At 43.1% G+C, this 11,262-nt stretch overlaps 1 protein-coding gene across 1 annotated transcript; it reads right to left on the reverse strand.

Moving 5' to 3' along the window:
• Positions 1–624: 624 nt before the first annotated feature.
• Positions 625–9,018, reverse strand: LOC138980665 (uncharacterized). The gene is made up of 7 exons (XM_070353572.1): positions 9,013–9,018; positions 8,168–8,366; positions 6,388–6,675; positions 5,889–6,158; positions 4,853–5,029; positions 4,149–4,274; positions 625–1,798 (listed from the first exon to the last, which is right to left on the reverse strand). Exons 1-7 carry the CDS (start codon positions 9,016–9,018, stop codon positions 1,734–1,736), a joined length of 1,131 nt encoding a protein of 376 aa, XP_070209673.1. The 3' UTR covers positions 625–1,733.
• Between the last annotated feature and the right edge of the window lie 2,244 nt (positions 9,019–11,262).

Consider the following 11,262-nt stretch of genomic DNA (forward strand, 5'->3'; position numbering starts at 1 on the left):
TGTGTGTGTGCGTGTTTTGTTGTGTGTGTGCGTGTTTTGTTGTTGATGAGGCCTCTGTGGAGGAAGGCGCGCCGCCGAAAGCAACTAATTTTAAGTGTTCACACACACACGGGCACACCCTGATCATAGCAGTCAAACCGACTGACACACATTCGCACGCACACACGTACACACACAAACACACAGTCACAATCACACACACACACACCGTGCCGTGACACACACTAACACACACAGACACACCGTGCCCGACACACACAGACACATACCGTTCCGTGACACACACATGCCGTGACACACACTTACACACACACACCGGTACACACCGGTACACACACGCACAAACACACACACACACACACACACATACACACGCACACACTTACACACACACACACACACACACACGCACGCACGCATTAACACACACATACACACACACAAACACACACACACACACTCACACACACACAAACGTTTGTTGTTGTTGTGTAAATTGAATGAATATATTGGTTTTAAACAAATAATATTGACACAATAGACAATATCAGACGCAAACGAGATTTAATTGAATTCGTTATTTTTTCCCTGAATCACAAATACATAGATATGTTTGAATTGACATTAAAGGTACACTCCTGCTCATGACAAGATCTGGTTAGAGGCATTTTCCCGGGTTTGACCTCGACTTAAAAAACGTTTTCTCGGAAGATGGGTTTCAAGTCAGACAAGACATAGTCAGTCTCGGCAAACATGTCAAGTCAACTTTTTGGGGTCAATTTTGATATGTTTATGTTTATGTTTTGATGTTAGGTAAGTTTTTCTCGTTTTGTTTTTCTTTCAATATTTTGAACTTTTTATTGATACCGATTATCAGGTGTGAGATGAGGTGTCATCGGGGTATTTTTAACATGGACGTACATGCGTGATAATAGGTGAACTGACTGCACTTTTCTTTTTGCAGATGACGCAGATGTAACATCTTGTTACATGGATTTACACAAACCATCCTGGTCTTTCAACGGCTCCTGTGACGTCACGAAAGTGTATTCCTCTGCCGGACACTATGGCTACACTGTCGTCCAAAACTATGACAGGGTAAGTCGGAAGTTACAACGTTCTCCACGCAGAAGCAACTATCAAATGAAAACTCTTTAATTTATTTCAATGCTTCCAGACCATAGTTGTGACCCTCCAGCACGGAATGAGTCACCCTTGCATGATTTTCATATTTTTACATTTTCCTAAAGAGTGTTTTATGCTCTATCCAGTGGTGAAAACCGTTTTTAGAAAAAAAGCGAAAACTTTTCGAGTTATAAGCCTGTGACTAAGGTGACCCTTACACTGTTACCAGACACTCCCCGGACTTATATTAAGCCTAGCGCAGAACCGCGCGAGGTGACATGCGACTCATTCCGTGGTGGAGGGTCACAATTGGTCCGAAAACACACATGAGCACCATGCTTTTCTCCGTTGATGTAAAACAACTAAAACAAATCTGCCCTGCATGTGTGGCGAACCAGTGTGCCTTTTCCAAGCGAACGTCCTTCAGTCTCCAAGAAATCGAATTAAATACTTAAAGTTAAGGATATTTTTTTCCTGGTGGTATTTCCCAGAGCAGTGGCTTTGTCAGACAAATATGATGTGTATTTGAAGATTAGAAGATCTGCCTTTCTTCTCGTCAAAATGGGTTTATTGGATGTTAGCAATATTTGGTGTTTGTGTTTAGTGTATCATGCCGCATCGTTGGCGTATACATTCTCCCTGGTCTCAACTCCTGCTGTTCTGCTAGTGTTTCCTGAAAGACAATTGGATGAGGAAATGATTGAGTATAATTAAAGTAAAAATAGAATAAAATTCAATGAAATTTTTTTTGATAGCAACCCAAGCAAAAATCAAAAACAAAAAACAACACAAAACACATCCAGCAACCCAAAGCAATTCATAGCTATTCAAACCGAAAAACAAAAACACAAACAAACAAACAAACAAACAAACAAACAAACAAACAAGGTAACGAACATACAAACACGAAACGAACAAGCAAACAAACAAACAAAAAAACAAACAAACAAACATACAAACAAAAACCTGATTGCCTAAATTGCATCGTAACATTAATCTTACAAGGCAGGGATGGTGCCACAAACTCATGCCACGGAGCTCTTCGGCATCAATAGGACATTTGACTGCTTTCAGACATTTTAATAGGACATTATAATTTTGTGCAAAACACACAATCATGTGCACACACACACGTATGAGTATGTGCACCAACATTGTGTGCGTATATTGTTTTATTACGTTTGTTTCAAACACGACACACACGAACAAGAAACAAACTAAAAAGCAACCAAAAACTTCAGCACTCTTACTTTGATTGGCACACAAACTGCATGATTTCCCGACAGAGCTTTTTCTTGACAGAATCGACAAACCAGTTTGCCTAAATAGATGGTCTCTTTGCTGTCAAATTCTAACCAACTAGTACTAAACAGGGTCAGCAATGAATAGTTAACCTTATTAAAAGACCGTTTGTGTGAATTTCCTGCTGTACCGACACCATCTTCAAGTAAAAAAACCTTAACTTTCCGTGATTGTGGAGGTTTCAGCGGCGACACCCGTGACTGTCATTGGAACTGTCATTTTCCAGAATGATGCTTATTGCTAGCCGCGTTTTTCCATGTTCTTCGCCCTAATGTAGCACACGATACCGTTGAAACGTCAAATGTGTTCAGCTTATGTTATTCTTTGGCAGGCTTTATTTTTTTTCGGTGGCATAATTCAGTGCCGTGCGCTTCATCTCTAACCGAAAGCAAATTAAAGCTGACGCGAGCCTTGGTCAGTTGGAGTTGTCTCCCGTACTCCTAACTTTAGTGTGCTGTAGACGGGTGTACGCAAACGGCTCATACCGCAAACGGTTCGGAAAACGCAAGATCTGCACTGCATAACTTCAGTGCACCTGTACGCGATAGCTTTTTGAAGATTTCTATCATGAAAGGAAAATTATCAAATAACGCGCTGTCCGAAGGAATACAGTTCTTATCGGACAATGACCGCGCTCAGTTGAAAACGATAGGACATCTGACCGCCATGCGGATATGTGAATCGGACATTTGAACCTTTTAATCGGTCTATGTCTGATGTCCGACGACTTACGGCATCCCTGCAATGGGAGATAAATAGCAGCCCACGATGAGCAGGAATGATTTGATAGCACTAATCTTCTTCGAGGAATGTGCCAAAATAGCCATACAAAAGTTATTTGCATTTCAAGTTTTGGGCACATATTCACTCATTCACCATCTTCTCATCCCCTCATTCACCACCTCATACAGCCACCCACATACCGACTCTCTCACTCACCACCTTATACAGCCACCCACATACCGACTCTCTCACTCACCACCTTATACAGCCACCCACATACCGACTCTCTCACTCACCACCTCATACAGCCGCCCACATACCGACTCTCTCACTCACCACCTTATACAGCCACCCACATACCGACTCTCTCACTCACCACCTCATACAGCCACCCACATACCGACTCTCTCACTCACCACCTCATACAGCCGCCCACATACCGACTCTCTCACTCACCACCTTATACAGCCACCCACATACCGACTCTCTCACTCACCACCTTATACAGCCACCCACATACCGACTCTCTCACTCACCACCTTATACAGCCACCCACATACCGACTCTCTCACTCACCACCTCATACAGCCACCCACATACCGACTCTCTCACTCACCACCTTATACAGCCACCCACATACCGACTCTCTCACTCACCACCTCATACAGCCGCCCACATACCGACTCTCTCACTCACCACCTCATACACCCACCCACATACCGACTCTCTCACTCACCACCTCATACACCCACCCACATACCGACTCTCTCACTCACTTACGCACTAACTCACTTACGTACTCATTCACCCATCCACTCACCCGCCCTCCAACACACCGACTCACTCACTCATTCACTCAACGACAGATTCAACCCTACACTCACTCACTAACTCACCCACCCACCCATCTACTCACTCAGCGTCTGCGACATACTCAACTTCTCACTCACTCACTCGTTCACTCAGCGACATACTCAACCCCACACTCACTGACTCACCAGGACCAGTGGACGACCGTGCCATCTCCCCAACAGGTTCGTAGAGAGAGAGATCGGTGTAGGTGCGTTGTTCTTCTTCCTCCTTCTGTCGCTTCTTGGAAGGGGTGTCGTAGGTCGGGACACAGCCTGGTTTATGTAAAAGTTCTTATTGGAAATACGTTTGAACATTCCTTTCGTTCAATGAGATTCTAGGATGCCAGGATAGAAAGGAGGACAATCGAAAGAATGACGAAAGGCAGGAAGAAAGGATGAAAGAAGAAAGGAATGAAATAACGAGAGAATGAACCATTTAAATTAACGAACGAAGAAGGAAAGAAAGAAAGTAAGAAAGAAGACAGAAAAGAAAAAAAAAGAAAAATAACGGACAAACGAACAAACAACGATATATAGATTCAACTAACGAAGAAATCGAGCAAATAAGAAGTGGTCTCTTTCCTCTATCGACCCCCCTCGCATCCCTAGCTATTCCTGCCAACACTCGCTCCTTTCTGCAAACAGCAGCAACAACAATCACAACCACAACCACAACCACAACGAAAACAACCACAACAATAACAACAACAACAACAACAACAACAACAACAACAACAACAACAACAACAACAACAACATAACACCAACAACATCAACAAAATCAAAACAACAACACAAAGTTGCACATGTAAAGAGTTCTTAAAACGTCTTCCAAACGTACAACAACTTACACAGACAGGCAGGCAGCAGACGACGTCTCCACAACACCACCAACATCACCCCCACCACCGACAGCACAACGATCAGCATGACAGCTACACCAATCCCAACACCCTCAGAGAAAGTCATCGCCTTGTCCATGTCGTCTGTGTTGTGTGTGGCGTCTGTCTTCGTCTGTTCTCCCTTGTCTGGTGTTTGTAGACGAGAAACAGAAATAAACTTCTTCATTCCTTTCTGTGCCCTTTTCTTGCATAGATTTTTGTTTGTTTGTTTGTTTGTTTGTTTGTTTGTTTTTTTGTTTGCTTAACGCCCAGCCGACCACGAAGGGCCATATCAGGGCGGTGCTGCTTTGACATTTAACGTGCGCCACACACAAGACAGAAGTCGCAGCACAGGCTTCATGTCTCACCCAGTCACATTTTTCTGACACCGGACCAACCAGTCCTAGCACTAACCCCATAATGCCAGACGCCAGGCGGAGCAGCCACTAGATTGCCAATTTTAAAGTCTTAGGTATGACCCGGCCGGCGTTCGAACTCACGACCTCCCGATCACGGGGCGGACGTCTTACAACTAGGCCAACCGTGCCGGTCTCTTGCATAGATGATACAGACAGAGATAGAGAAAGAGACACACACGCGCACGGGCAATCACGCACGAACACACTAATGCACGCACGCACTCACTCATGCATGCATGTACGAACACACGCAGGGAAACACGCACACCTACACAGCCAGGTGCGCACGCACGCACACACATACACATACAAACGCGCACGCGCGCACGCGCAGACACGATCATGCTTGGACAGACAATTGCGCACATCAAATCATAGTAGTTCAAGTCTTCATAAACCTACCGACAATACATTGATTACACTCGTGAAAAAGCACAACGCCAGTACAATAAATCTTAACAACAGAAGTGACACAAATAAATCTAAAGCACTCACAAACAGTTAGTAATGCTTTATATGTTTGGAGAAATTGCATCAACATTTTCACGGCAATACAAGTGACACATTTGCTATGAAGTTTCACTCACCGTCGGCTTTCACAATCCACTTCGCTGTGACCTGCTTTCCTGCGATTTTCTGATTGGTTACTGTACACGTGACCTCCTTCCCGTCATACCTCTCGAATGGTGGGGTCAGAGTGCACATGCGACCTTGCTGACCTTGACACAGACCTCCCCAAGTTGTGATTACGCGAGAGAGAGGGCTGACGTCATCTGGCTCACACAAGAGCGTCATGTTGGCGCTATCGTTAGGGATCGTTGGATTATGAACAAAGATCTCGGCTGTGTTCGGGCCGTCTGAAACCATCAATCCATCAATAAATTAATGAATACATTTTTGTGATGAATATGATAGGGTAATAAATGGCGTTTCTAGTAATACACCTGTTTTTAAAATAAACGGCCTCACCACAAAGGTTTGAGCAAAAACGTATCTCACTGGGTTTTTGCTTTTTTTGTAATGAAGGGTAGTACAGTATAGATTAGACATCCGACCAAACAGCAATGCATACAAATAAAAACTCACAGATCATTCGCGGTGTGAAACTGATCGTTTCACGTTTGACAACCCAGTCCACCCGACACCTCACAGTCGTGCCGTCGTGTGTCCGGGTCAGTTTGTCATAGGGGAACACCAGCTGGGTGACACCGTATTCCCCTGACGCCAACACGACGTCGTCTGCGACCCACTGCAGTCTGCCGGAAGGGGAACCAAGGGACGCCACTCTGCAGTCACAGGACTCTTCTGTAGAGCTATCTCCCTCTATGAAGGTATGCAGGTTGCAGTTTGTCAACTCTGGGCCGCCGGGTGGCTCTGACATATAAAGAAAAGGTAACAAACAAGTCACTCGGAAATTTTAGATTAAAGGCGTACTATGTCAGAAGCCATTTTGGGCAAGATTTCTGGTGAATTGGACCTTTACAAGTTCTGGGGATATTCGTATGCTGTAGATTTGACACACACCCAGACACTTAACTGCAGTTACGATCTCTGTAGGTGTTTGGGCGAGATGAAATCTGTTCCTTTAGCACCAGCATGACGGTGGGCCGCTTCGCTCGTCTCAGGTGCAGACTGCAGTGAATGAAAACAAAGCCGTGGTGTGGCGGAAGATTTTCGGGAGAAATCACTGAGTCGGAACATAACCAATACGCAGCTGTTTCAAAGTTGAATAACTGAACGCTTCAAACAATATTTTTAACATCTTCCTGGTGTGTGTGGTGACATAATTATGTACAACCTCCAATCCGAACTGTATATCTTTAGGTGGCAATTACAGAAAGTGTTTTGGTCAACTTTAAGCTTTTTTTCCTTCTGTAAACAGTGAGACACCTTAATCGGATGGAGAATATTTGCAGTGTCTGGGGGAAACTCAAAGTGCGTAGAAAGGTGATGTCATAATCTCTTGCCTTTCAATATGACGCTTGCGTGTTTTAGACCCCATTTGACGTCGATCCGCCGAACAGAGTGTAAAGTTAATGCAGGCTTGAAGCATAATTACCTTTCAAGGGATTCCGTCGTTTTAAGCATATTTTAAGCGCCCAACACCATACAACTATATATTTTTGGAATCAGCAAATGATAAGACACAGAGAAATGATAATTGTATGTGTCTTCTTCAAACAATAAAGAAAGTCACTGTTTAACGGTTTTCTTCATGTAAAGCCCATTTTTCAATCAAACACAACAAAAACTATATATTTTCGGATACAGGAGGCAATATAAAACACAATGATGTCACCTTTGTGATTGAAATATCGACTGTTAAGAACTCGACAAAATCGGCTAAATTCGAGTGAGCATTTCATTAACACATTCTTAAGGCACCAAGCCCGAAGATACCGCCTCAACTTTTGCAAACGGTCAAATATGACGTAATTAAACAGCCCTATTCAAATTCGGCGAAAATATTTTGAAGCAAATGCTCCCTTAAGTGTCTGTACCAATTTTCATAACAATCCGTTCAATAGGTTTTGAGAAATGCTTTATCAGACAAGCACACACACAGACACACACACATACAGACACACACACACACACACACACACACACACACACACACACACACACACACACACACATACACACATACACACACATGTCGGGGGACAAACCTCGCATCCCGATCGTGTGTGTGTGTGTGTGTGTGTGTGTGTGTGTGTGTGTGTGTGTGTGTGTGTGTGTGTGTGTGTGTGTGTGTGTTTGAGAGAGAAAGAGAGAGAGAGAGAGAGCTAGAGAGAGAGAGAGAGAGAGAGAGAGAGAGAGAGAGAGAGAGAGAGAGAGAGAGAGAGAAAGAGAGAGTACTGACCAATGACAACAGTCTTGTTAATATCTGCCCTAACAGTGCCAGGAGTCACTAGCACAGAATATGTCACGTTGCCCAGGTCTGAAGGAATTGAGAATGAGAAGGGGAGGCGACCTCTGTAGTACACATTTCCTGATGACGTATCCGTGAAGGACGTCAGGCTGCCCGCCTTGTTCACAGTTTCTTTGGTGGTAGATGCTGTCTAGTTGAAAAAGCAAAAACATGACATGTAATAGGAGTTGGTAGAATTGTCAGTGACCAATTATTAGTACTATTTTAGGGTATCATTATGGCTATTCAGACGGTTCATGTTGATATCTATGTTTGCCGAATGGTTATAATCGTTTGCTAACAGTCAGCCCATCATTTGTAACTCACAATAACAGATATGTAGAGAAAATGGATATCTTCTGTCATTTGCTACCAGTTGGCATTACAGAAATTATGTTTTTTTACCGGCTGATAACTACTAAAATAATATATGAAGCGATCCTACAACAAACATAAAACAGCCATATTACCGATCCGGCCTCTCGTATCTGTCATGCCTGTACATTATTTCCCTGACCTAATACAGCCATTCTGAATTAATATAATGTTATATTCTATTCACGACTTGTGGTAGGGTTTGGGACTTTTCACATGATGGCCGCCCTTATTAGTCCTGACTTTCTAATTTGTGGGGGGAACTCAATCCTCCTGTTATTTTAGACAAGATCTTAGAAAAGCGTCCTCACAGTCGCGTCAAATGGTTCATTACGTCATTATTTTAAACATAGGAACTTCTCGCTTTTTTCCACTGCTGAAAGTGATTGTGAATCTCTAGCTTTCTCCACCTCATACCCCACAGCCATCCCGTCGTGTGTCCGGGTTAGTTTTTCATAGGGGAACACCAGCTGGGTGACACCAAAAAATACTGGCTCATGCTGATATTCGTTTTCTTGTCATGTCTGCTCTCCCGTGTTATATAGTCAGCATATTAGAAATAACTCACATTAGATAGTCAACTATGATCAGATCAGCCTGGTTGGGATATTTAGTCGCATGATGCACTGAAATGGTAATACTGACTGTATGGAAGGCATACATTTTTTTCATCTGTGCCTTGACAATTTCAGTTCTGTCCCTGTTTTCACGAAGGAAATAACGGCCAGTCACATCAACTTCTTCTAACCAAAGTCAGTTAGGCAATGATTTAGGTGAGATGATAATTAAATTTCTTTTTTTGGGGGTCTGAGGGCGGTTTGGAGTGGATCAACCGAAACAAATTATTTATGTATAGTTTTTCGTATTGTTTTTTTCTGCTTGCAAATTTGGTGAGGAAGCACTTCTACTCTACTCTGCACAAAGGACACATTACTTTGCGGCTTACCTTGTTGTAATTCTCGTAGATCTTGTAACCATAGTTTCCAAAAGAGGAATACACTTTAGTGACGTCACAAAAGCCGTTGAAAGTCCAGGATGGTTTGTGCACGTCCACGTCACAGGATCTGACATCTGCGTAATCTGAAAACAGGTAAAGCTCGTGGTAAACGCGTGCTGTAACATTTGACGACACTTATTTGAAATACAAACCATGCATCTAAACGATCATTATACATTAAAGAAGATCCACACACACACAACAAAACAAACATGAATCAGGAAAGAAAACACAAATTGTAACGAGGACATTTTCTGTCAAAATCTACGAAAAATGCTCAGCCTTTTCAGTCACGAGACAACGTAAATGTTCCCTACAGATTAGGGTGCTTCTGCAAATGTGCGACTTTGGAAGGTGATTTGGAAGAAGAAGAAGAAGAAGAAGAAGAAGAAGAAGAAGAAGAAGAAGAAGAAGAAGAAGAACAAGAAGAAAAACAAGAACTAGAAGAACAAGAACAAGAACAACAAGAACAACAAGAACAAGAACAAGAAAAAGAAGGTAATAGTCAGCGATATGGCAGTGTGGTACTAACAGACAACGTGAATCAGGCATGCATGTGTGTGCCAGTGGACCCCGTTTCGTGTTTCGTTGCATGAAATCTCGGAGGAGTGGAACATGGCACGCTCCACCCTGCTTATTGTGAGGTATGAATTATAGTGATAACTGTGGTACCAGCTGACGTTCACATCAGGGTGATGGGTACAGCCGTGGTCATGAGTGGAGTTCCTTGTGCAGTCAATCTCCAGTGATGGCTGGTCTCGCCACGGTCTGATTTTCCATGTAAGCTTAAGTGTTCCACGACCATACGACGGATACAAATGGCAGTTTGTTTGGAGTGAATCATGTTCTTGCACCATTATGATGCCATCTCCGAGGCAATGATGCATGGTACCACCTGCAAAAATAGAATTGTCATTATTAGGGCATCATCATCATCATCATCATCATCATCATCATCATCGTCATCGTCATCGTCATCATCATCATCATCATAATCATCATCATCATCATCATCGTCGTCGTCATCAACACCACCACCACCACCACCACCAACAACAATTACAATAACAACAAACACAACTGCTTACAATTGTGTCTGCAATTGTGTTGCCAGTGTTTGTCCCGAAGAAAAAAAAAATGTCTTTCAAACAACAGCAACAATAATAAATTAAACGAAATGGCTATTTTGCCGGTACCGGCAACGTAGCCTGTAAGCTACGTTGCCGGTACCGGCAAACTAACGATATGTTACGGTAGAGGCTATTTTGCCGGTAGAGGCTCTCTCTCTCTCTCTCTCTCTCTCTCTCTCTCTCTCTCTCCTCTCTCTCCTCTCTCTCTCGTCTCTCACTCTCACTCTCTCTCTCTCTCTCTCTCTCTCTCTCTCTCTCTCTCTCTCTCTCTCTCTCTCTCTCTCTCTCTCTCTCTCTCTCTCTGAAGCTAGTAAAGTGAAAGTTACCGCCTGTGATTAAATACTCACCAATAAATGACAGTTTCTGATGGGAATTTCTTTGGGGGAGAGAAGTGTTCACTGATTGACAAATTTGAACTTTTATAGTGAGTTTTATTATCAACTCCACCTCGGACAACAATTGGCTTTTTTAGCTGCAGAAAACAACTTTGATTTCAAAGAGAAATTGAGCGTGTTAGACTTTGTTGTAAAAATGTGGGGATCTGG

This window comes from Littorina saxatilis, linkage group LG11 (assembly GCF_037325665.1).
Source record: "Littorina saxatilis isolate snail1 linkage group LG11, US_GU_Lsax_2.0, whole genome shotgun sequence".
NCBI lineage: Eukaryota > Metazoa > Mollusca > Gastropoda > Littorinimorpha > Littorinidae > Littorina > Littorina saxatilis.